Here is a 27,674-nt window from a genome sequence, read left to right as displayed (position 1 = left end):
CACTAAATAAAGATATATAAATCAGAGGATTTGGTTTGACCACTGTATTGTAGGCCTCATCAAGAGAGGTAATGCTTTTCTCCTAAGATGTGTGCAGATGAAGGCACATCCAAATCATGTGAATTGGCTGATGCTGATTTACATTTCTCACAAGTGGGATTCAAGTTAGGGTACGTTTTTGTCACTTTTGTTGTCATAAAGACAATGCACAGATTTTAATTGAATGAACCCATGTGTAGTACCAGTAGATGAGGAGTGTATATCTTAAGTTGCAGTTCAGGTGGTACATGGCAGTGCTGTAAGCCTTTAGTTTTATTGAACGGGCTGAGTCAGCGTCAACCTGCTGGAACCACACTCTCTCTTAAAGATTTTCACTGACAAACTGTGATCACTTACAAAAAAAAAGAACTGTTGTTTTGAGCTATTATGGGATTATTATGGGAGTCCGGATTGGTCAAAGGGTTGATTCCAGCTGTCCATTTTCCCACAGTCCTCTGATAAGATGTCCTTGCAGTACTGTCCAATCAGTTCAAAGCTGGCAGCTATTAAAGCTCCCAGCTCACACGGTTCCAACATGATCGAGCCATGGCCTTCCTCTGGATCTTGTCCTGCCTTGCCTTCGCTGGCACAGCCTACGGTCAGACACCTTTACATTCATCATAGTTACTTCCAACAGCAATTTAAAAATGTATTTCCTGTTGTTGTTATTTTATTACTATCATTAGTGTAACCCCAGCCCCAGGTAGCTAGGAAGTATAATACTCAATGAACGGGGTATGATTAGGGATGCACCGATACCGATACCAGTATCAGGTATCGGTTCGATACCAGGCATTAGTACTTGTACTCATACTCATAAAACTGCCACTGATACCACGACACTGATACTACTTTTGAAGAAAAAGAAAAATCGAGTTTGAACTCTCCATATTCAAACACTTTCAGGTTGTGGCACTCCCGCCATTCCTCCCGTCATCACCGGGTACTCTCGTATTGTGAACGGTGAGGAGGCCGTGCACACATGCACACATATACAAGAGTGTGCGTGTGGACACAGCCTCACTGTTGGCTGCTCTTTCAGGATTACACAGGCTTCCACTTCTGCGGCGGCTCCCTCATCAATGAGAACTGGGTTGTGACAGCTGCTCACTGTCACGTCAGGTAAATACTGACCTAAGACCACAGACACAAACGACACCACCTCTCACACTTCAGTTCTCCAGCCGTGCAGCAGGAGCACATTGAGTCTACATGCACAGATAAATGAAGGATTTCAGCTTTAATGCATAATGCAGGTATATGTCGTACTTGTTTGTGTTTTGCCTCTGGGACTCCAGTGTGTTTCTGTTGAAATGTCAACAGGACGTCTCATCGTGTGATTCTGGGAGAACATGACCGCTCCTCCGATGCTGAGGACATCCAAGTGATGCAAGTTGGCAAAGTGAGTGAAGTCTCCCATCATGACATCATGGCTTCTCCCATCCCAACACCCACACTCACAACGTCTCTGTGTGCCAGGTGTTCAAACACCCTCGCTACAACAGCTACACCATCAACAACAACATCCTGCTCATCAAGCTGGCGAGTCCCGCCACCATCAACATGCGTGTGTCCCCTGTGTGTGTGGCTGAGAGCGGAAACAACTTCCCAGGAGGCATGAAGTGTGTCACCTCAGGCTGGGGTCTGACCAACAGCAATGGTAAAAGCACTTTTTGCTTTATCCAATCACACAGGGCCTCCAACCAGCAGCTCACAACTGCAACAGGGAGCCGAGCACAGCCTGGGGCCATTCTACATGTCGCTTAAGGTGCTCTTAGCGGCAGCTTTAACCAAATTTGCGACTCTGGTTGTATTGTCTTTGTATATCGTAGCCCCCAACACCCCCGCCCTGCTGCAGCAGGCCGCCCTCCCTCTGCTGACCAATGACCAGTGTCGTCGTTACTGGGGCAGCAGGATCTCTGACTTGATGATCTGTGCTGGTGCTTCTGGAGCTTCTTCCTGCATGGTGTGTGTTACCTGCATCTTCCAGACGTTGATCCTTTCTTGGACCTTGTTTGTCGCTCGTCAGTGGAGACTGGACCTTCACTAGTTACACTCACGTTGTGTCTCCTGTTGGTTTTTCAGGGCGACTCTGGTGGTCCTCTGGTCTGTCAGAAGGCTGGAGCCTGGACCCTGGTGGGGATTGTGTCTTGGGGCAGTGGAACCTGCACTCCCACCATGCCCGGTGTGTATGCCCGTGTCACCGAACTGCGTGCTTGGATGGATCAGACTATTGCTGCCAACTAAACATGTTGAAAGATTTCTGACCTACGATAAAGTCATTAATCAAATCAAATCAAATCAAATCAAATCAAATCAAATCAAATCAAATCAAATCAAATCAAATCAAATCAAATCAAACTTTATTCATGTAGCACTTTTCATACAATTAGTTGAAGCACAAAGTGCTACACATAGTACTTTAAAAAGAAAACAGTCACACATACAAACAACGCACATGACCATACACACACACATGCACGCACATGACCACACACACGCACACGACCACACGACCACACACACGCACACACACACACACACACACACACGCTCACATGCGCACCACACTACCACACACACACACACACACGAACACGCACGTACACGACCAAACACACACACGCACACATGCGCACCACATACACACCACCGACCCCAACTGCCCGTATCAAAATATAAAAACTGATGTAAGAAATCCAGGAGAAATCCAGGAGAGAAAAAACCACCCTAGGGGGCCGGCCACATGGAGAGGAGCCACAGCCTACAGCTATCAGCGTACGTTAGCACTATGGGGTTGTCTTGGGTGGACACGCAGTCATAGGTGGAGAGGGTGAATAATTTCAGACCTTTCCTCCACCGGCACCACCTGCTGTCTGTCAACCAGGAAGTCCAGGATCCAGCTTCAGGTGGAGATCGGGATACCGAGGTTGCTCAGCTTCACAATTTCCCGGGCAGATGGTGTTAAATGGGGAGCTCTAGTCCAGAAAGAGCATTCTGGCACATGTGCCTCTGCTGTCCATGCGTTGCAGAGTGTGGTGGGGGGTCCGGGCCTCCCATGATAGGCAAACTCTAGGGCAGGGATGGGGAACCTCCGGCCCTTGGGCCGTATCCGGCCCGTGAGACTGTTTGGTACGGCCCGCGAGGTAATCCATAAGGAAAAATGTGATGTCATATGCACAATCAAATGTCCTTCGTGGCTGGTGTCGGTCTTTCCGAGCCATGATCAAGCTTTGAAAACCTCCTCCAGACCTTTGGAGAGAGGCTTCAGAACGTGAAACCCAAACCAAAACACCTGAACACGTTGGCAGCAGCCTTCACTGTGGACCCAGTTGATGTGCCAGACAAGCAGCTGCAAAGCAATGATGAGCTCAGAGGCTGATCCAGCACCCTCCCTCTGCTTGCTTTCTACAAACTGCATTTGTGTGTGGAGGAGTTTCCAGTTGTGGGGAGACATGCACTGAAGGTTCCACACTGTTTGTGACAACCTACCACCGTGAGCAAAAACTCGGCTCCGCTCAAAACTGACTGACCCAAACCTGGGAACCAGCTGAGAGTTGCACCATCATCACTGCCAGCTGACAGAAGACGTGTCACACAGATGGAAGAGTCATTCTGTTGCAAGGCAAACGTTCCACTGACAATGAGGGGATACCTGGTGAAGCACAGGACCGCCTGCCAGATCGGGACTGCTTATTTTCTTGATCAACTTTTAATATGGTCTGAGACCATTTTTACATCGTTAAGTTCTTTTTAACTGGGGCCAGTGCTGCATCCTCCTCTTTGGGTTTTCATTCAACATTTTCTGTCCAGACATCGTCACTGTAGTCTCACTCTTCTGAAACCGTCGTCAGTGTTCCTGATAGAACACCACGACCACTCCTCTGACAATAAGGAGTGTTCCTGATAGAACACCACCACCACTCCTCTGACAATAAGGAAGCTTCTTTATTCCACCCCAGACTGACAGTAGAGAACCTTACAATGTACCTACAATTATTTTACAGCATTCTGATGTAATGATAAACAAATTCTGGCCTCTAAAATGTCCGATCAGCTTCAAATCACTGGGACAATGAGATCTGAGCTGGTTTCAACCTGCTTTTAAAAGAAAAATTCCTGTTTCCACTCAATTAGCTCAAACATGAATTAACTAATTCACTAATACATATACACCATTATCTAAGAACACCTAGATATTCACAGGTGAGGCAGAACCAGAGGAACTGGAGAAGGATTCAGAATTCATGACTGTCTTATCTTTTCCCTGCACGCGGACTCAATTGTTCGTCTCACTCCCTTAATGCAAACTGCTCCACAAGGATTTTCAGCCAACTCTCAGTTGAGGCTGTATTTGACTTGTCTCCTTACTGCAAGATTATTATTCAATGTTTCTGATTTTCATACGTACTTCAGCATTAAACTAGGGTTGCTGGTTTGGGAAGACATGTACAGTTCAGGAGGGGACAACAGCTTATATAACAGTCTCTGTGTACTCCATGTTTCTGTGTACTCTTTGATGTTCTCTGTTGCAATGTCTCACATTGTTGTTTGAAGGTCGCAGTAGTTTTGCCTCTGTTAGTAGGTTTTAGTATTAGTAAGTAACTAAAACTTGAGAGGGTCAAAATATTAGAAACACCTCTTCCTATGATACAGTTCAACTCAAGAAAAATGTTAATATTGATTTCTTTAGTCAAGTTATTATCTTTGAGAAGGCAGAACTTAGAACACATTCAATGTCCTGGATTTCATGATATTTGATCAGTGTACCTAACAATAACTTAGATAGATGACCTATTGTCATTGTGACAATTTACATCAGGGAAGCACTTAAAGAGCGTAATACAGTGTTTCTCAGGATGTTGAAATAGCAAAGTGTCTGATTCATTTGCTGCTGATGCATTATGCTTCCAAAAGTACGGCTCGCAAAAGAAATAATTCTATTGTACTTCTGCTTAATAGTACTGGTAGTAAAAGTGATGTCCGCTGTACTTTGTTGTGAATGTTTGGAGTTTCATTTATTTGAACACAGCTGAGATAACAAATACCTTTTGTGGACATTTATTCTGTTAAAAAAGGTTCAAATTAATTACATTTTAATGAGATAATAACTTGACTGGAGACATAAATGCAAAGACTCGAGACCTACTTGTGATTCAGTCACATCTCTAGTTTTCAGTATGAATCTCACGGAGGGCGGAGCTTATTTTAAAGTCGTGCGTGCGTGCGTGCGTGCGTGCGTGCGTGCGTGCGTGCGTGCGTGCGTGCGTGCAGCATTTCATAGTTTTTACAGAAACAACAGACTAAATTTATTCTTTTGAAATAATAAAAAAGATGTTTGAGCACATGTTTTACTACACAAAGATTTAATTTGCTTTGAGATATGAAGGAAAGATTGTGGAGCGTTTGCAGGTTTGGCCCCTGTTTCTTCATGTCTGCTCCCTCTCAACAGTGTTGGGTGCATCTTCAGGTGTGTCTGGCTGGGCAGGTGTGGCCCACGCGGCGACAGTAGCAGAAAGCATTGAAGAAGCGGCAGTAGCAGGTGTCACAGGAGTCGCAGCAGGGCAGCGGGTAACCCAGACAGGACTGCTGATGAGGGATGCAGCGCCGCGGCGAGCGCATGGCACGATCCTGCAGCTGCAGCGCCGCTGACGAGTCCTGCAGCAGACAGAGACACAGCTGAAGTCACTGCAGCAGACCCACAAGTAAACTGGCATCAAACATCACTGCTGAACCTCGTCGTAGGAGCCAGCGTCCATTAGGAAGGGATCCTCCACAGAGTCCACCGGCAGGAGGGACGGGTCACGCATAGCATTGGGGGCGTGGCCTCTCTCTGCACAACACACAATGCTCATTGTCCCACATTGTCCCTGCATTCCTCCAGAAAGAAAATGTTTTTGTTTCACGTTTAAATACAACCCAAATATTTCTATGCACTGGAGCTGTTCTCCTGGCTCCCCAGTCAGGCTCTGTCCACACGAGAATGCTGTGTCATGTATCCGCATGGTTGTTGGCCGATCAGCCACACAACACAGTGGTTTAGGAGCCCATAAAGGTATTTTGTTTTTATTTATTTGTATAAGGTGTGGTCATTCTGTGGTAGTGTTACAGTGCCATCTCAAGGCCTGCGATATGTACTACATGGTTATGAGCCCTGTTCATAGTAACAAGTGAACTAAATTGTTTTAGGATGATGGAGAGAAAAAAGATTATTTTTGCCTGTGTGGATGGAGCCTCAATGATTTCTAACAAGAGCATGAAGGGTGTGACAGCCGCTGCTATAATAGCAGATCACTGTGTGAATGTTGCTCTCTTATTGGACAGTGTGTCAGCTGACAGCTCTGTGATTGGACAGTGTGTGAGCTGACACCTCTGTGATTGGACAGTGTGTCAGCTGACAGCTCTGTGATTGGGGCTACTGACCGAGGTCAGACAGGTAGGGACCTTCAGGGCGGTGGCCGGCAGCTGGACCTTCTTCAAGCTGCAGGTTTCCATGAACTAAAGAAGAGGAGAGTGGCAGCAGACTGAAGGACCAACAGCAGAGCAGTAGAGATCCAAACATCCTGCTGCTGATACTCATGAGAAGAACCACAATGCCAACAATCCTCAGCTCGTCAACCCAAACCCTCTGAGAGGAGAAAACACAGACAGGCTTCAGCGTTATGACACACAAATAGCTTACACTTCATAAACCTGCTCATGTGAGCCCAGCTTTATTCTTGGAAAGAAAATTCCAAGTGATACTTGAAGAGACAAAGTTTGGAGAAATCCGTCTGAGAGCAACTGAAAAGATTCAAAAAGCCTCTAATAAACACGTCTCAATACAACCTCATATGAGATGCTGGCTTGGAGTTGTCCAAAGGATTATTTTTGTGCTGTCCTTTTTTAAGTGAGTGAGACGAACAATTGAGTGTGTGTGTGCTGGCAAAAGACAAAGCAGTGATACATTTTGGAATTCATCTGGTTCTGCCTCATCTGAGAATATCCAGGTCTTCTTAGATCACGGTGAGAATGACCTGACTACACAGGCCTCATCTTTAATCTGTGACATCATCACATCTTTCTAACCTCAATCGTTACAGTAATCCTATCATTTTTTTACTGCATTCTTTAATCTTTAATCAATAATACTCTTTTCATGAATCTTCACTGTAACTGTACTCTAACTCTGATTGCTTTTTAGATTATATTCTAGAATACAATACAATATTCATTCTTCAATCTTTAATGTGTTCTTCAATCATTACTCCAACACTAACCTATCTGTTCTTTGATCTTTACTCAGACTTTATTGGTTAAACTTTAGCCCAGCCTTATCATTCAATTCTGGATTCAGATCAAGTTGTTTTGTTATATTCAATTACATTTTATTTATATAGCACCAAATGCAACACAGTCATTTCCTTGATCTTTATTCTTTAATATTTGCTTGAACTCTAATCTGTACTGTCTCATATTTTAGTCTATACTCATTACTAGTCACTCTATTTCTTCCATTTTTTTCTATTAATATCAAGTAAATCCACATAAATCTGCAACTAACACCTGCTGACAAGTTTGACAAAAGATTGCATCTTGACTCTGGTTGTTAGAAGACATTTCTGTCAGTTTGTGAAATTATTGTTGTTAAATTCAATGTAATAGAAATGAGTGACAAAGTGAGATTTCTTCCCGTTAGGATCGTTGCAGGCTGCAGAGACTGAAACATTCAACAGTGTATTGAACAGCAACTAAGGAAGACTGAAGAAAACAACAACAATCAGATCGATCAAACACTGAAAAGTCTCAACACAAACCCAACCGCTGCTTTATGAAGCAGCCAGAACAGGATTATTGGAAACAACTATAGGAAACACTGATCCATCTATAGAAAATGTGATATCGATTTTAAAGCTTTGAAAAGTAAAGGTTGTAGCAAAGGATCTAATCTTAGGAGAAAGCAACTCACCTGCGGTTCTTTGAGTCTGTCCATCCTTTGTTTTTCTGAGAGCTTTTTAAAGTGAAACAGCAGCGAGGTCACGTGACCATGTGCATCATCACTGACAAATTCATTTTGATTCAATTCAATTTGATTTCTGTTGTGCCAAATAGAACACAGTCATCTGCCAGCGTTTATTTATTTATTGGAAGTACAGAAAAAAACTCCAACAGGCCTGAGGAAAGAAAGGGGAGAGAGCATTGCATTCTCAGACTATGCAGCCGTACGAAGGAGTCACTCTGGAAGCCTGATCATCAGATTAGAGAGTGGGTCATTTCCCAAACTCCTCCTGGGAGCTGCTTCCAACAGAGAGACCTGAGAGCTGAAAACTCTACCTTACATTCTACTTTCAGAAACTCTATCCGCAGCAAACCACCAGTCAGGTGTCCTGCAGTGGGGACAGGGTGGAGATGTGATGGAGTATGGTCAAACAATTCATTTCATGCTGCATTTCACAGGAGGCTCAGGGCCTGTTTCCACGACAACGTTGCTCGTGACAACACCTTGTCTGTTAAAGAAAAGTGTTGATTTTACACTTCAGCAGCAGACACACTGACAACAATGTAGTTTGTGTGGTGGGCCACGAGGGAGCGCTGTTGCTGATGAATTGGATCTAATAAGTGGACAATTTCAACTATTAAAGCACCAATAATACACAAGACACTAATACAAATATAGAGACTGGAAGTCTTGCCACTAAGGAGGCCACCATGTTTGTTCCTTGCTCATGAGCAGAGGAGCTATTTCCTGTGTCGGATGTGCTCATCCACAGAAACAATGCTCCGTGGCCTCGGGCGGAGGGAGATCGCAAGCTTTACAGGACAATTCCACCTTGGGAGAAGGTTTGAAAAAGTGATGATTGCTGGGACTCTGAGCACTGGTGTTGTTTAAACAGACACCCTGAAAGTGAGGAAAGGGTTTTCATCGCCGTGAAAACTGGGTCCAGGAAAGAGAAACCACTGTGGAGCTTTCTTATCCCTGCTGATAGTCGGACATTATGTGTGTGTGTGTGTGTGTGTGTGTGTGTGTGTGTGTGTGTGTGTGTGTGTGTGTGTGTGTGTGTGTGTGTGTGTGTGTGTGTGTGTGTGTGTGTGTGTGTGTGTGTGTGTGTGTGTGTTGTATGACACTGATGAAGGGTGACTGGGGACTTGTTTACTTGTGCCGTCATGTTTTAAAGTAATCAGCCTACTGGATGAACATCATCTTGTTTGTTTAGAGGAACCGTCTCTCTCATCATTCTGTAATGATCTTCTGATCAGAGAACATTTCATCTGCTGCCCCCTTCACATTTCCTCCATTATGTTCTTCCTCATGCTCCTCGTCCTCTGGATGAGAACATGACATTGATTCTCTGAACTGTGACATGTTGTTGACATCATTGAGCACTTGGCCTAAACAAGCTGCAACCTCAGGAAATGCTGCTTTTAATGTGAGCTGATGACATCCTGTCAGCACACACACACACACACACACACACACACACACACACACACACACACACACACACACACACACACACACACACACACACACACACACACACACACACACACACACACACACACACACACACACACTATAATAACTATACCTGCAGATGGATAACATAGAACTGCCCAGGTAAAGTAAAGCAGACAGAGAACCAATGAGAACCAGAATTGAGGATGAGTACAACAAAACGTTGACACCCATGGGGGTAATGACACAACAGCACCCAAGTTATAGGAAACACACACATTGAAAATACAATCCTGAGTGTTCCGATGGTAATGTACCATATGTAACGTAGAACCTGTGAGGAGCAGACCCAGTAAAAGCTCCACCCTGTACTGGACACGCCACTGTGCACCGACACATATTTACCTGTTAACGCACCTTAATGAGGACAACCTGCCTGTTACGACTGTGGTCGTGTATGTGTGTGTTTTCTGTGTCCTGTGCCATTCTCCAGGTCAATCAAACATGTAAATATGGCTGTGCCGTCCCGACGACCGGATTGGCCAAACTCAGGAAGTCCTCGGTTCAAAAGGAGGAAGGATGACGTCGCAAGGGGGCAGAGCTGGGATCAGAGGGGCGGAACCATCTTCATTCTGCCAAACAGCCAGAGTGCAGCCTGCAGAGTGTGTTAGTGGAGTGAGCTAATTTCTGGGTTAAATCGTTTTCTCTTGTTTATGTTAGATAGGAAGGAAAGACTTTGTGTTTGTTTTCCTTTTGTTTTTAGGTAAGTTTAACCCCTGACAGCATAGGGTGATTTTTAGTTTGTTTTGATCGTAGAGCTCACTCTTAGATTAATTAGTTAAGAACTCATCATTTGCTTGTTGTACACTAGAGCACATTGTAAATAAACACTATTGCACTGAGAAGTAGTTTGTGGCTGTTTGGACCAATGGAGTGGTGGCATTTTATGTTGCGCTGCAGTAGCTCCTAGGCTGGGGCGTAACATAAATTGGGGGCTCGTCCATATTTTTTTCGCTTTTCCTCGTTTCGTGTTGTGGTTAGTTCGGTGAGTTGTGGTGGGTTTTTTTCTGGTTGGCATGTTTCTCTGTTTACTGTGGCAAAATGGAATTTAAGCTGGAAGATTTCACCACCGAACCAACTTTAGAAAAGTTGGGCAGATACAGAAAGAAAGATTTGATTGTTATTGCAAATTTCTTTGATGTATTTGTGCCACTGAATGTGAAGAAGGAGGAATTAAAAGAGCTACTGTGTGCTCAGCTACGTGAAAGGGATTTGTTGGGTGAAGCTGCTTCCACAGATGGAGTTCAGCGGAGTGAATCTGCTGGTGTTCATGCTCCTTCCTCAGACCTCCATCAGAGACTCGCATGACTGCAGAGATGCTGAAACTAACTCTGCAGATCAAAGAGGCTGAGGTACGCAAGCAGGAGATTGAGGTGCGTAAGCAGGAGTTGGAGGTAGAAGCCATGCATCTGAGGGTTAAGGCACTGGAAATAGAGCGGGGAGCCGGTTTATTCTCCAGTCCATCATCCCCTCATGGGTCACCCCACCAGAGTCCTCACGAAGGCTTTGACATGAGTAAGCACATTGCGTTGGTTCCTCCATTTCGTGAATCTGAGGTGGATTCATATTTCAGTGCCTTTGAACGCATAGCCTCTGCGTTAAAGTGGCCTACAGAGTTTTGGTCCTTACTGCCGCAGTGTAAACTTGTGGGTAAAGCACAGGAGGTCTGTGCTAGTTTGTCCATCGAGCAGAGTCTGGACTACAACACTTTAAAGAAAGCTGTGTTGCAGGCCTATGAACTAGTTCCTGAGGCTTATAGGCAAAATTTCAGAAGAAGAGAGAGACATGACAACCAGACTAATGTGGAGTTTGTGCGTGAGAAAAGTGTTTTGTTTGACAAATGGTGTCAAGCATGTAATGTTAAAACTGTGGAGGAAATGCGTGAGTTAATCCTACTTGAGGAATTCAAAAAATGTTTACCTGAGCGCATCGTTGTGTATCTGAATGAACAAAAAGTTGTTTCTGTAACGAAAGCAGCCGTCCTCGCTGATGAGTTCATCTTGACTCACAAGAGTGTGTTTTCTGCACCGTCGTCTCGCAGTCAAAGTTTTGCGTCTGAGCGGAGAAATGGATCACCGAGGCTCGCTCGTAGAAAACTTTCCACAGCTACCAGTGACAACCGCGAGTGTTTCTATTGCCATGAGCTGGGTCACTTAATTGCCACTTGTCCAGCTCTTAAAAGAAAAGAAGGTTCACGTAAATCTACTAAACCGCCTGCAGGTGTGTGTCTGATTAAAACTGCGTCTTCGTCTGAATTGTGTTCTGCGCGTCCTATGCGTAAAGGGGCTGAAGTTGATGCCCGTTTCAAACCGTTCGTTACGCAGGGCTTTGTTTCCATGTCTGCTGAAAAAAACAAAAAGGTTCCGATAACGATACTGCGCGATACTGCTGCTTATCATTCTGTGATGTTGAGTGATGTCCTACCGCTATCCAGTGAGACTTGTTGTGATGCTGATGTGTTGGTGTGGGGAATCGGGATGACAGTGATCAGAGCTCCACTGCATCAGGTGTATTTACAGTCACCGCTGGTTACAGGGCAGGTGAAAGTAGTTGTGTGTCCGTGGTTGCCAATCAGTGGTGTTTCATTCATTCTTGGTAATGATTTAGCTGGAGGAAACGTTTTTCCTCATCCCATGGTTGTCGACGTTCCGGTCTCCGTTTCGTTCGCGGCCGCCTCTGCTGACCCCTCTGCACCAACTCTGTTCCCAGTGTGCGCCGTTACACGCGCACAGGCTCGTAAACTCAGTGATGTTGTTGATCTGTCTGAGTCTTTCATGTCAAACTTGGATGAGTGTGAGAAATCTTTGGTTGTGGAGGATGTAGTAAAAACTGAAAATTTGTCCAAATGTAATGACATTTGTCTGTTTCCTGTTAATGAAGAGTTGAACCTGAATGTGACTCGTGAAATGTTGATTTCTGCTCAGAAAAATGATTCAACTCTCAATCTGTGTGTTGCTTCTGTTTCAGCTGATGATGGCACGTCACCACTTTTCTTTTTAGAAAATGGGGTGTTGATGAGGAAGTGTGAGTTTGGTAAAGGAACTGTGACTTATCTGGGAAAACAGGTGGGTCAGGGCCAAGTCCGTCCTGTAGCAGCTAAGGTGCAAGCTGTGGTGGAGTTCCCTGCTCCTCAATCCAGACGAGCGTTGCGAAGGTTTCTGGGCATGTGCGGGTACTATAGAGGGTTTTGTAAAAAATTTTCTGAGGTTGTTGCTCCCCTCACTGCCCTAGTTAGTCCGCTAAGGAAATTTGTGTGGACCCCCGCTTGTCAAGCTGCTTTTCAGTCAGCTAAGGCTCTGCTGTGTAGCTCGCCTGTTCTTGCCGCGCCCAAGTTTTCACGTCCTTTCAAGCGAGAAGTAGATGCTAGTTTGTGGGGGGCAGGTGCGGTTCTCCTGCAAGAAGATGGACAGGAAGTTGATCATCCCATCTGCTACTATTCCAAAAAGTTCAATAAGCACCAGTTGAACTACAGTACCATTGAAAAGGAAGCACTGGCCTTGCTACTCGCCCTGCAGAACTTTGAAGTTTATTTGGGTTCTAGTTCTCAGCCTGTGCAGGTTTTCACAGACCACAACCCGTTGGTGTTTCTCTCTCTCAAATGAAAAACTCTAACCAGAGACTCATGCGTTGGTCCCTTCTTTTGCAAGACTTTAATTTGCAAATTAGACATAAAAAGGGGACAGAAAATGTGTTGGCTGATACTCTGTCTCGATCCTCTTTAAATTAAAAACCCTTGGAGGGGTATTTAATTCTTGGGAAAGGGGGTGTTACGACTGTGGTCGTGTATGTGTGTGTTTTCTGTGTCCTGTGCCATTCTCCAGGTCAATCAAACATGTAAATATGGCTGTGCCGTCCCGACGACCGGATTGGCCAAACTCAGGAAGTCCTCGGTTCAAAAGGAGGAAGGATGACGTCGCAAGGGGGCAGAGCTTGGATCAGAGGGGTGGAACCATCTTCATTCTGCCAAACAGCCAGAGTGCAGCCTGCAGAGTGTGTTAGTGGAGTGAGCTAATTTCTGGGTTAAATCGTTTTCTCTTGTTTATGTTAGATAGGAAGGAAAGACTTTGTGTTTGTTTTCCTTTTGTTTTTAGGTAAGTTTAACCCCTGACAGCATAGGGTGATTTTTAGTTTGTTTTGATCGTAGAGCTCACTCTTAGATTAATTAGTTAAGAACTCATCATTTGCTTGTTGTACACTAGAGCACATTGTAAATAAACACTATTGCACTGAGAAGTAGTTTGTGGCTGTTTGGACCAATGGAGTGGTGGCATTTTATGTTGCGCTGCAGTAGCTCCTAGGCTGGGGCGTAACACTGCCTGACGAGGAGAACCTCTGTTCTCCTGGTAAATTTCAAGCTGAACGACACTGAAACGACCAAAATACCTGGACTAGACCTGATTATTGGAATATTCAGGCCGCGGGTGATACATGATTGTATCTATACTACACTCTGGACTCACTTCCTTAACGTTCCATAACGTAACGTAACAATCCATAACATAACGTAATGTAACGATCCTTAACGTTCCGTAACGTAACAATCCTTAAGATTCCACAACGTATCGTAACGATCCTTAATGTTCCATAACGTAATGTAACAGTCCATAACGTAACGTTCCATAACGTAACGTTCCATAATGTAACGTAACGATCCTTAAGATTCCACAACGTACCGTAACGATCCATAACGTTCCATAACGTAACGTAACGATCCACAACATTCCACAACATACCGTAACAATCCTTAACATTCCATGACCTAACGTAACAATCCATAACGTTCCATAACGTAACTATCAGTAATGTTCCATAAGGTAACGTAACGTTCCATAAGGTAATGTAACAATCCATATAATTCCATAAGGTAACGTAACATAACGATTCTTAACGTTCCATAACGTTCCATAGCATAACATAACAATCCATAACGTTGTATAACGTAACTTAACGATCCATATTGTTCCATAACGTAACGATCCAAATTGATCCATAACGTTCCACAACCTAATGTAATGATCCATATTGAGCCATAACGAGTCTTAACGATCCTTAACGACCCATATCGATCCATATCGTTCGTTAATGTAACGTAACGATCCTTAACATTCCATAACGTAACGTGACGATCCATAATATTCCATCACATACCGTAATGATCCTTAATGTTCCATAACATAATGTAACGTTCCATAACGTAACGTAAGGATTCTTAACGTTTCATAGGTAACGTAACAATCCATAACATTCCATAAAATAATGTAACAATGCATAACGTTCCGTAATGTAATGTAACGATCCATATCGAGCCATAAGGTAACGTAACGATCCATAACATTCCTTACATAACGTAACAATCCATAACATTCCATAATGTAACGTAACAATACATATCATTCCATAACATAACATAACGATCCTTAACGTTCCATAGCATAATGTAACATCCATGACGTTCTATAACGTAACGTGACGATCCCAATCGTTCCATAACATAACGTAACGATCCTTAATGTTCCATAACGTTCCACAACCTAACGTAATGATCCATATCGATCCATAACGAGTCTTAACAATCCTTAACGACCCATATCGATCCATATCGTTCATTAATGTAACGTAACGATCCTTAACGTTCCATAACGTAACGTGATGATCCATATCATTCCATAACATACCGTATTGATCCTTAATGTTCCATAACGTAATGTAACGTTCCATAAGGTAACGTAACGATCCATAACATTCCATAACGTAACATAACGATCCATATCGAGCCATAAGGTAACATAACAATCCAAAACATTCCATAACGTAACGTAACAATACATAACGTTCCATAATGTAACGTAACAATCCATAACGTTCCATAACATTCCATAACATAACGTAACGATCCATAATCTTCCATAACGTAATGTAACAATCTTTAATGTTCCATAATGTAACGTAACGTTCCATAAGGTAACGTAACGATCCATAACGTTCCATAAGGTAACGTAATGATACTTAACGTTCTATAATGAAACGTAACGATCCATATCGAGCCATAAGGTAACGTAACGATCCAAAACATTCCTTACATAACGTAACAATCCATAACATTCCATAATGTAACGTAACAATACATATCATTCCATAACGTAACATAACGATCCTTAACGTTCCATAGCATAATGTAACATCCATGACGTTCTATAACGTAACGTGACGATCCCAATCGTTCCATGACATAACGTAACGATCCTTAATGTTCCATAACGTTCCACAACCTAACGTAATGATCCATATCGATCCATAACGAGTCTTAACAATCCTTAACGACCCATATCGATCCATATCATTCATTAATGTAACGTAACGATCCTTAACGTTCCATAACGTAACGTGATGATCCATATCATTACATAACATACCGTAATGATCCTTAATGTTCCATAACGTAATGTAACGTTCCATAAGGTAATGTAACAATCCATAACATTCCATAACGTAACATAACGATCCATATTGACCCATAAGGTAACGTAACAATCCATAACGTTCCATAACATAACGGAACGATCCATAATCTTCCATAACGTAATGTAACGATCTTTAATGTTCCATAATGTAACGTAACGTTCCATAAGGTAACGTAACGATCCATAACGTTCCATAAGGTAACGTAATGATCCATAACATTCCATAACGTAACGTAACAATCCATAACGTTCCATAATGTAACGTAACAATCCATAACGTTCCATAACATAACGTAACGATCCATAATCTTCCATAACGTAATGTAACGATCTTTAATGTTCCATAATGTAACGATCCATAATGTTCCATAAGGTAACGTAACGATCCATAATGTTCCATTAGGTAACGTAATGATCCTTAACGTTCTATAATGTAACGTAACGATCCTTAACGTTCCATAACGTAACGTAACATTCTATAACGTTCCATAACGTAACGTAACGATCCTTAACATTCCATAGGTAACGTAACATTCTATAACGTTCCATAAAGTAACGTAACGATCCTTAACATTCCATAGGTAATGTAACAATCCATAACGTTCCATAACGTAACGTAACCATCCATAACTTTCCATAAGGTAACGTAATGATCCTTAACGTTCCATAACGTAATGTAACCATCCATAACTTTCCATAACGTAAAGTAACGATCCGTATCGTTCCATAACGTGACGTAACGATCCATATCGTTACATAACATTCTATAGCATAATGTAACAATCCATAACATTCTATAAGGTGACGTAACGATCCATATCGTTCCATAACGTAACATAACAATCCATAACGTTCCATAACGTAACGTAACGATCCTTATCGATCCATATCGTTCCATAACAATCCTTAACAATCCATATTTATCCATGTTGGGATTTATGGTTGGTTATCAGCATTAAATTACTGTAAGTAATATATTACTGAAAGTAATAAATCACTGGACGTAATGTATGAAAAATTGAAATTATTAATGGAAGTAAATGGTCATTTACTCATTAACAACTCCTCAAGTAATTGCGTAATCACTTAAAAGTTAATAAATTATCAAAAATAATTTATTAATGAAAAATTATTAATTTGCATACATTTGTTATTTCTTTATTAATAATAAATCGGGGCACCACCAGATAAACTGAAAATAGCTAATACCTAAATATCAGTCTCGTTTGTAAAAAGGTTTATTTAAGTTAGTTCATGTTTTTGTGTGAAAATATAACAATCTTAAATAAAAGGGAAGGTGTGAGATCCGAGCACAGACTGTTACAAACCAGTGAATTGTCAACAATAAATACACAATAATCACCAAGAAGCGTTCAATTCAGCTAACAGGCGTTTATTAACAAAATGTATTAATTCAGAAATAATTCAGAAATCATCTCATAAATCAACACATTCAAGTATCAAACGTCATCTAACACGGAGATCTAATCTATTAAACAGCAACACTATGTACAAAGAGTGTGTGTGTGTGTGTGTGTGTGAGTGTGTGTGTGTGTGTGTGTGTGTGTGGGTGGGTGTGTGGTCTGGAGTGATGAGGGTGATGGGTGTAATGACCACAAACGTCCACCAGGTGGAGGCAGACATTGGCGGGTCAGTGTGGTGACCGTGACAACCACTAGGGACGTGTGGCGGCGCACAGAGGGAGAGCGCAATGGCTTGATGTGTCCACCAAGTGGACGTCAAGAGGGATTGCGATGACCCACGCGACCACTAGAGGCGTTTGACTCGCTCGTTCTGGGGATGCGGCGGTTGCTTAGCGGCCAGATAAACAAGACGTCCGTTGCGTGCGCATGCACGAGGGCGATCTCGGAGCGAGGCGGTCTACGAACGGGCGGTTCCGTTGGCCCGGTTATGAGTGCCGGAGTTCTAAGTGGATGTCGGGACATGCAGTTAGAACTTTAATGGAGGAAGATGTGGTCTTGCAACAGATAACAGTTAGTTGCTACATGTAGCTGTGTGTGTGTCTGTGAGCTTATCTGATCAGATAAGGGAGGCGCAGGGCTGCACAGCCCCGGGTTAGTGGAAGGAGGGGGGAAATGAGAGAGAATCCTGGCGAGGTTCGTTTCTGAATCCTGGTTCCTCCACACAGAGCTCCCAGTGGGCCTGGAGCTCACTTGGACCTCTGGTTCTGAGGTGGAAAGCCAGAGTCCCGGACCTGGTTGGTGCGCGTACACAACGGCTTTCTCAGCGGCACATTGAAACACATTGCATGTTAGCTTCACGCTAATCTAATCACCTGCCCAGACAAAAGCTCTCACCGTCCGTGGTGCTGTGTTGGACAGCACCATCCGTGGTGCTGTTGGTTCTGTGAGGCTGTGGTAACTGGTTGTTACCGGGTCTGAATTCAGCGGCCTGGCTTCAGCTGCAGGAGTGGACAGCGAGGCAGATGATTTTGGAGAGGAGACGCTGGCTCTGGTCTCCAGAATCCCCCCAAAAAGGGAAAAAGAGAAAAGAAAAGAAGTAGTCCAAACTGTGTCCTGTTCGTCCAACGGGCTGGCGTTGGTTCTGTCCCTTGGACCTACTTGGTGCCCTCTTTACCGTCCTGAGGCAGCAGAGACGTGTGTCCCTCTTGGTGGCTGGGGTGAGAAGCAGAGAGTGTTGGTAGGAAAAGCTTCAGCAAGCTTGAATTTTGGACTCCTGTAGTGTTCGGGTCGGGTTCGACCAGTACCATTGGTTGCCAACCTGGGGGTTGGAGACTTCCTGGAGTCTCTGGCCGGCTCCCTGCTGCTTTATGGCCTGTTCATTGTCCCTGGTGTTTCTCCTCAGTCAGAGAAACTTCTGGAGGAGTTCAAATGGAATCTTCAGCCCAACATCCCCCCCTTTGTTCCGAAGAGTGTGATGCTGGTCCCAGTCTTTGAAGCAAACCTGGGCCATATAGTCCATATGATTGTGGAGTCCATGTGAACATCCGAATGTCCTGGAAAACATCATGTCCACAACAGTCCAACAGTTCATACAGTTCATGTGCGAGGCTAATGTCTGGGCAGACAGAGAGACCAGTCTGGGCAGACTTTTAACTTCTTTTCTAACTACCTACAACCACAATACCACAATACCCAAGAATGTCAAAGGGGGCCTCTTTGACTTCCTGGCTCTCTTCCCCCTCCTCCTTACAAAGTGGACTTTGTGTGCGGAGGGGAGGGGCATCCGGCCTAGTCATGCGGTCAGAGGCTGGGAGTCCGGTTCCTCGGGGGAGCCGGGTCCCTTCTGACCAGGCGGGTTCAGGTCCTGCACCACCTCTTTGATGCAGGTTTTAATCCACTGTGGGATGTCTGCGTCCCAGTGGTTTCTGGTCTGACCTCGGCCTCGGTTGTTAGACTTACCTCTCGGTTGGGAGTGGTGCGGTCTTGGCCTACCTGATCTCTTACCTCTGTGCGGTTGTCCACCTCGTGGTCAAGGTTGTGGACATCTAACGGCCCCCCCGTCCGCAGCAGGAGCGGGGGAGGGGACCTTGTGACCTACAGGAGCCAGGTTTGTGTTTCTAGTCGCCTGCGTTCTCAGGATCCCAGCGTCATCATCATGGTTTTCACCTGAACGGTGGCGCAGCTCCCACAACATCTCCACTTGTTTGCGGAGGTCTTTCATGGTGGGGTTTGTGGTCCTGCAGAACAGGGCGACATTGAACCGCAGGCTGTGGTGGAGGTTGTTAACGAAGAGGGACTTGGAAGTCTGGTTGTCGTCCAACCCCGGTGCATTGCGGCCTTGGAAGTAAGCAGCCCTTAGGCGCCTGTAATACTCTCTGGGAGGCTCTGCCCCCTGTGAGTGCACCAAAGTGCACCAAAGGTGCAGAGGCAGGATCATTGTACAGAGAAAACTCTTCCCTCAGTGCATGACAGAGGGCTGAGTAATGGTCTCTGATGGCAGGAGGGAGGGATTCCATGTAAACATGGATGCTCCTGGATGTCGTCTTCCAGGGAAGCTTCAGCTTCTCCCATGATGAAGGATGAGGCAGGTCGAGGAGGCAGCGTTCAACCTCCTGGAGGTAGTCCTCTATACTGACCTCTGGGTTGTTTGGGTTGAACCGCTCTATGTCCTCTGCAAGGGACTCAAGTTAGCGGGTCCAAAGACTGCGTTCCCTTGGGGGACCGGACTGGTCCGAGTCATCTGAGCTGGACCCCCCTGGTTCTCTCAGGCGGAGAGAGTGAGGTTCGCGATGACCATGAGGGTCTCCAGTGAGTGGAGGAACAAAGCTGATAGCACTGTGAGGTGCTGGAAAATAACTCTTTACTCTCTTCTGAAAAGGAGTGAAAGAGCTGTGAGAGCATATTGTGGTGCGGCTGAGCACCGTTGGATGTGTGTCATAACACACCGAGACCCTCCGGTCCTCAAAGTGAAAAGCTGGACGGACTGGGTATCGGTTCAGTGGGATGCAGTCAATTCCCACAACACTGGGCAGGTGTCTCGTGCCACGCCGCCCTGGCTGTGTGTCAAGCCCCCCCCTTGCCATGGCTGCGGGGAAGCTTGATGCTGTCTGTCCCCCTGACGGGACAGCTTCAAGTCTGTACTCACCTGTGGTGTGCGGTCCACCTGACTGGACCACTTCAGGACTGTATAGACCTGGAGGAGGCTGTCCACCTGACTGGACAGCTTTTTTTACTTCATAAAAAGTCACAAATGTGTAGTCATACTGAAATTGCATATTTAACACAAATCACAAATCGTTTTTCTTAATGTACTTTTTTCTTTTTTATCATGATGGCAGGTGATGGCACTGCCTCCCCTGCCTCACCTCACTGCACATCACTGTTTTACTGTGTATGTGTGTGTGTGTGCGTGTGCGTGTGTGTTTGTGTGTGTGTGTGTGTGTGTGTGTGTGTGTGTGTGTGTGTGTGTGTGTGTGTGTGTGTGTGTGTGTGTGTGTGTGTGTGTTATTCAATTCCAACCCAGACGCTAACCATTAACCTGAGTTTGATCCAATTTGTTTCCCTATTTGGAGAGAAACTCCCTGAGTGTGACTCATTGTCGTGTGACACACACACACACACACACACACACACACACACACACACACACACACACACACACACACACACACACACACACACACACACACACACACACACACACACACACTTTCTCACGAGGTAATCGAGCAGACCGTGTAGTCGATACCAGAGCGCATCGTTGCTCGATGCGGAAGTCTGTTTCGGGTTCTCAGACACCAGCAGGTCTACTGTCTCCTGGAGCTTCCAGACATGGTGTTCGAGTCTCTAGTCAGCGACCTGCTAAACAGGTTCATTGGGGACTATGTGGAGAACCTGGACAAGTCGCAACTGAAGATCGGGATCTGGGGAGGTGAGCTCGGTCGCTTGCTAGTGGCTCCGCGCGCAGGAGACCAGAGTCCGTCCACAAACACGCGCTTTTAAAACTCACGTAGCTTTTAACACGGACCAGAATGTCTGACTGCATGTTTACTACCAGGCTGTGGCGCGGTTACAGCTTCTCCAACATTCGGCATTAATTTCAACTTCGTTCGTACTGTACTCGAGGAAGAAGACTAAAGAAAAACATCATAATCTGGTTCAATAAGGACAGCAGTCAGTCTGGACTGTGACAACACACACACACACACACACACACACACACACACACACACACACACACACACACACACACACACACACACACACACACACACACACACACACACACACACACACACACACACACACACACACACAACAACAAAACAGCAGAGGCCTGTAATGACTTACCCCCGGGTACCACCTTGAACCTACACAACAGGGTTTCTCTTCTGGAGGTAAGTTCAGTGAATAGTACTCTGTAGAACCTGAGGAAAACAGTTCAGTAAATAGTACTCTGTAGAACCTGAGGAAAACCGTTCAGTAAATAGTACTCTGTAGAACCTGAGGAAAACAAAGCACAGAGGGGAACAACCAGATTGTCATGCGAAAGGGGTGTGTTATGCCCTATAGTTCAACTGCTTTATGTGACGATCTAGTAATAAAAACAAGTTTAGTGTCTTTCAAAATATCATTACATTTCTGTGTTTCTAGTGTGATTATTTCCTTGCCAATACAAACTGGATCAGAGGAGTCCCACCGCGAGCTGTGGGGCCAGAACCAGGCCGCACCATGCTTTAATCTGGGCCTTCATGTATCTGCATAATCTATGTGGCGTTTAAGTGCCTGAAAACGGGTTCTGGAGAGGAGAACTTTGGAAGCCCCGCCTCAGCTTTGATGGGCAACATGCACATCTGCAGAAAACAATTATTTCATCACCCACCTCTCGACCTATAACCCCGTGACCCTCTCTGTGATGTCATCGCCCACCTCTCGACCCTCTCTGTGATGTCATCACCCACTGAAGCTTCTGATGCTCATGGCTTTAATAAGGCTAGACATTGGATTCCATGAACACCAGGATTAGCAGGAGTATTCTTCTTGTCTTCTTTTGCATTGTTGGTGAATTTGTTGTGTTACATCACCACCTAAACGTTTGGTATATGTACTACATGGTGTTGAGCCATGTTCATAGTGACATAGTGTTTATGGAAAGTTTTTCTATCAACGACGGAGAGAACCTTTGTTTAGCTGATGTAGACCGAGCCCCAGCCTGCTGGTTGACCTTGCAAAGGGTTAATAAAGCCACAAAACTGTCAAACTCCTGAACTACTCTAAATTCTATTTCTTTGTACTGTGCGATCATCAGCAATATAATCAAAGTGATGGACTCCCACTGCGTCTGTCCATTATTTAGAGGTTTGGTCAAAGTCTAAAAACATCAACATCATATACTGAAGTATTACTTTAGGACTTTATGTATCACTCATAGTGTCCTGCCCTCAGAGACCCATACATACCCAGACGTGACAGGTTTGTAGTGTGGAGACAGGTTGGATGATGTCCTGCCTTGGCGGGGGGCAAAAATTCATGTAAATGTCCAGTTTTCATTGTTTTTCCAGACAGTATTGAGCAGTATTTAAACTGAGTGGTGAATATCATGGCACTGAGCCAGCTGCGTTACTACACTCACTCTTCAGAAACAATGTGTGAGACTCCAGGTAGCCTGGCTTCCAATCCGCTCACAAGCTGCCACAGCGCACCTTCTGCCTTTCAAAGGAACTGAGGACTTTGGCAGAGACAGTTTGCACAGGGGCATGGACTATATGTCCTGGTGTCTCATGAAGGTGATGGAGACCTCAGAGCTCACATCCACATAGAAAAACAAATAAGAAAATAAATACTGAAGTGGAATCGTTTTATTGAATTAAGCAAGATTTAATCAAAACATGATTTAGTATCTTTTCATTTCTCTTTAGTAACACTTAAAAGCACCGTGATTATTTTGTTGTGTTTTGATTCTGTACCAAAAAGAGGGTTTCTTGATAAATATCTAATTTATTATTGAATTATTTTGTGTCCTTGAGTTTGAAAGAGGGGTTTTAGGGATAAGCATGTTGAGTCACTTGAAGTCTATTTACATTTGTGTCCTTGGTGATATAGAACTACAATATTGTTTTATAACTGATGTTATCATTCATACAGAAGATATATATTTTGATTATGTGGCATCGTCAAATAAACCCCAATCATCATTTACCTATCTGAAGTCTGCCAGTTGTTCTCTTTGGAAAGCTGAATAATTTCACCCTAATAAAAGGTGAATTCTATGTGACTCTTTTCAGGTTGTGCTTCTTGTTATTGTGAGTGAAGAGGTGTGAAGGTTCACCCTGCTCACACAGGCCCATCGGCTCTGCCGCTCTTTTGTTTTCTGCTAAATCTTGTTTGGCTGCATTCTTCTTTCTTTACTATTCAGACCCACTGCAGACACACCTGACTCTCTCCACCAATCAGCTGCCAGCGCTTGGCCACTGGCAAATAGCTTCTGAGGGACATCCTGGGCTTAGGACTCACCTGTCAATCAAGATAACAACGGATCAGGATCCTTTTCAATGAGAAACAACACAAACCTTTTCATCTTCTCTGTTTTGTCTTGTGTTTCTTCAGGAAATGTTGTCCTCCAGAACCTGAGAGTGAAAGAAAATGCTCTGGTAAGTCTTCAACTTCACCTTGTTGTTCAGAGGGTCTCACATGGGACATCCTCCATGGTATGGAATGATCAGCAAAGCATTCACAAGGAGGTGTTCTGCACATCCACCGGGGGCGTCGACTCAACTGAACTCAACTGAACTTAACTGAACTTAACTCAACTCAACTTAACTCAACTCAACTTAACTTAACTCAACTCAACTCAACTAGCACTGGATGGATGGATGTGGATATAGAGAGATGGATGGATGGCTGTGGTTAGAGAGAGTGATGGATGGCTGTGGTTAGAGAGAGATGGATGGATGGATGGATGTGGATTGAGAGAGATATGGATGGATGTGGATTGAGAGAGATATGGATGGATGTGGATAGAGAGAGAGAGATGGATGGATGGATGTGGATAGGGAGAGAGAGATGGATGGATGGATGTGGATAGAGAGAGAGATGGATGGATGGATGTGGTTAGAGAGAGATGGATGGATGTGGATAGAGAGATGGATGGATGGATGGATGGATGTGGTTAGAGAGATATGGATGGATGTGGAAAGAGATATGGATGGATGGATGTCGATAGAGAGAGAGATGGATGTGGATAGAGATATGGATGGATGGATGTGGATAGAGAGAGAGATGGATGGATGGATGTGGTTAGAGAGAGATGGATGGATGTGGATAGAGATATGGATGTGGTTAGAGAGAGATGGATGGATGGATGGATGTGGTTAGAGAGAGATGGATGGATGTGGATAGAGAGAGAGAGAGATGGATGGATGTGGATAGAGAGATGGATGGATGTGGATAGAGAGATGGATGGATGGATGGATGTGGTTAGAGAGAGATGGATGGATGTGGATAGAGAGAGATGGATGGATGTGGATAGAGATATGGATGGATGGATGGATGGATGTGGATTGAGAGAGATGGATGGATGTAGATAGAGAGAGAGATGGATGGATGTGGATTGAGAGAGATGGATGGATGTGGATAGAGAGAGAGATGGATGGATGTGGATTGAGAGAGAGATGGATGGATGTGGATTGAGAGAGATGGATGGATGTGGATAGAGAGAGAGATGGATGGATGGGGCTCAGACTGACACTGTGTCTGTGTTTCAGAGTGAGTTTGACGTTCCCTTCAGAGTAAAAGCTGGACAGATTGGTAAGTTCTAATGTTCAGTCTTGTCCTCCATGTCTTCCCGTCCTTCACTATTGCTTCTCCTGTCCTCTTGTGCTTCCCTCCTTCTGACCCCCCTGGTGGTTTCAGGCAAGCTGACCTTGAAAATCCCCTGGAAGAACTTGTACAGTGATGCTGTGGTGGCCACGTTGGACGGTCTCTACCTGCTGGTCGTTCCTGGAGCCAGTAAGTCACCTGCTGTCTCCACGCCAGCCAATCACAGGCAGGCTGCTGGTGTGTGACCTGAGTGATGTGTGATGCTGAGGACCAGCCAGCGAAACATTCTACCACATGTGAAGCCTCAGAGAGAAGAGTACACAGTAAAGCACTTCCTGAGCTCAGTTCACACACGGTTCACAGCAGACCGTCTATTGATCTGTTCACTTTCCATCATAGTGGACATTGGACATTTTCCAAAAAGCAGCGTGACAGTGAACTGACAAGATTGAAAGCAAAAATATCAGCAAATACATTATAACAGAATTGAAAGTTATTTAAAAAAGAATTTCTGAAAGACTCAAATAAAATGGTCTCTGAGCCCTCGTGTTGTCTTCAGGTCAAATTCACCACAAAGCTCACAATTCTGCTCGTCTTAAAATTAATTAAATGAAAACTGGCACAGTAGATTCTGACCACATATCTAATAAAGTATTTCTATTCTATTCTATTCTGTCTACAAAGTAAATTGATGGTCAAGTACTAACGCATTGCATTATGGGTATTTTACACATTTTAATAGTCTGTTGTCCTCAGTGATCATCATCTTATGGCTTCATGGAGTGATTTATAACTGCTGTGTCTTTCATCACAATGACAAACACCAACAGGTGTGTAAATGTCTTTCATCTGAAATGAATGTCCTCCAAGTGTCATATTTTGAAGCTGAAGATTCATAGAGATTGTCGTGCTTCATAGAGATTGTCGTGCTCAGATTTGACCTACAACGGCTACTTGATGAAGAGGATCTTTTCTCTGACGGAGGCTCATGAGGACACTTGAAAAAACCTCTTGAGTGAGGGACGAATCCAATTGTCAGAAAAGGAAGACAAAGGTAGATGATCCTGATGTGGTTCCATATGTGATGAAGATGAAGAGAAAGCCACAGCAATGGTTGGTTTTCTGTTGTTTCAGCCGTTTTGTCCTTCGCTCCTGCTGACTAACGATGAATGGTGGTTACAATGAGAGACAGCGAAGCAGCTCCCCTGCTACAACAACTGGGGAGACGCTTACATGTCCATTAAAGCTTTGAGGATGGTCCATTGCCCCTGGGGAGACTCTTACCTGTCCAATATCATGATACGTCTGGTGAGAAGCAGACCTCCTGGATCATAGTGAAGATAAAACTTAAGATAAAAAGGAGGAGCTGGAGGAGAAATGAATCCTCTGATCGAGCACTCCGCTCCTCCACGTTCCTCCACTCTCCTCCACGCTTCTCCACTCTCCTCCACGTTCCTCCACATTCCTCCACTCTCCTCCACACTCCTCCACATTCCTCCTTGCTCCTCCACTCTCTCCCATACTCCTCCACTCTCCTCTACGTTCCTCAAATCTCCTCTACGTTCCTCCATGTTCCTCCACTCTCCTCGACGTTCCTCCACTCTCTTCTACGCTCCGCTACGTTCATCCACTCTCCTTTATGTTCCTCCACGTTCCTCGACTCTCCTCCACGCTCCTCCACTCTCCTCTACGTTCCTCCACTCTCCTCTACGTTCCTCCATGTTCCTCAACTCTCCTCTACGTTCCTCCATTCTCCTCTACGTTCCTCCACTCTCCGCTACGTTCCTCAACTCTCCTCTACGTTCCTCCATTCTCCTCTACGTTCCTCCATTCACCTCTACGTTCCTCCGCTCTCTTCTACATTCCTCCACTCTCCTCTGCGTTCCTCCATGTTTTTCCACTCACCTCTATGGTCCTCCACGCTCCTCTACGTTCCTCCACTCCCTTCTACGCTCCTCTACATTCCTCCACTCTCCTCTACGTTCCTCCACTCTCTTCTACGCTCCGCTACGTTCCTCCACGCTCCTCCACTCTCCTCTACGTTCCTCCATGTTCCTCCACTCACCTCTACGTTCCTCCATGCTCCTCTACGTTGCTCCACTCCCTTCTACGCTCCTCCAATCTCCTCTATGTTCCTCCACTCTCCTGTACGTTCCGCCATGTTCCTCCACTCTCCTCGACGTTCCTCCACTCTCTTCTACGCTCCTCTACTTTCATCCACTCTCCTCTATGTTCCTCCACGTTCCTCGACTCTCCTCCACGCTCCTCCACTCTCCTCTACGTTCCTCCACTTTCCTCCATGTTCCTCTACATTCCTCCACTCTCTTCTACATTCCTCCACTCTCCTCTACGTTCCTCCACGCTCCTCTACATTCCTACACGTTCCTCCACTCTCCTTTACGTTCCTCCATATTTCTCCACTCACTTCTACGTTCC

General features: G+C 44.7%; 3 protein-coding genes across 3 annotated transcripts in view; 2 read left to right on the top strand and 1 right to left on the bottom strand.

The window, feature by feature from the left end:
• Positions 1-585: 585 nt before the first annotated feature.
• Positions 586-2,286, top strand: LOC308128349 (chymotrypsin A-like; the record flags this gene model as incomplete). The annotated part of the gene is given in 7 exon segments (XM_080493437.1): positions 586-637; positions 946-1,064; positions 1,067-1,161; positions 1,363-1,441; positions 1,519-1,699; positions 1,872-2,005; positions 2,125-2,286. Coding segments are annotated over 7 exon segments (822 nt in total).
• Positions 2,287-5,505: 3,219 nt separating this feature from the next.
• agrp (agouti related neuropeptide) lies at positions 5,506-6,601 on the bottom strand (the record flags this gene model as incomplete). The annotated part of the gene is made up of 3 exons (XM_080493438.1): positions 5,506-5,697; positions 5,775-5,872; positions 6,463-6,601. 3 exons carry the CDS (start codon positions 6,599-6,601, stop codon positions 5,506-5,508), a joined length of 429 nt encoding a protein of 142 aa, XP_080349564.1.
• A 14,541-nt stretch (positions 6,602-21,142) lies between these two features.
• Positions 21,143-27,674, top strand: part of vps13c (vacuolar protein sorting 13 homolog C) — a 124,320-nt gene continuing 117,788 nt past the window's right edge. Inside the window, exons 1-4 of the mRNA XM_080493439.1 lie at positions 21,143-21,351; positions 24,027-24,070; positions 25,184-25,226; positions 25,332-25,427. Coding sequence (XP_080349565.1) covers positions 21,252-21,351; positions 24,027-24,070; positions 25,184-25,226; positions 25,332-25,427 — 283 coding nt within the window. The 5' untranslated portion in view covers positions 21,143-21,251. The remainder of the gene's footprint in view (positions 21,352-24,026; positions 24,071-25,183; positions 25,227-25,331; positions 25,428-27,674) is intronic.

Source organism: Lipophrys pholis (assembly GCF_963383615.2).
Source record: "Lipophrys pholis genome assembly, chromosome: 2".
Classification (NCBI taxonomy): Eukaryota; Metazoa; Chordata; class Actinopteri; order Blenniiformes; family Blenniidae; genus Lipophrys; species Lipophrys pholis.
This window is presented reverse-complemented; position numbering and strand designations above follow the sequence as displayed.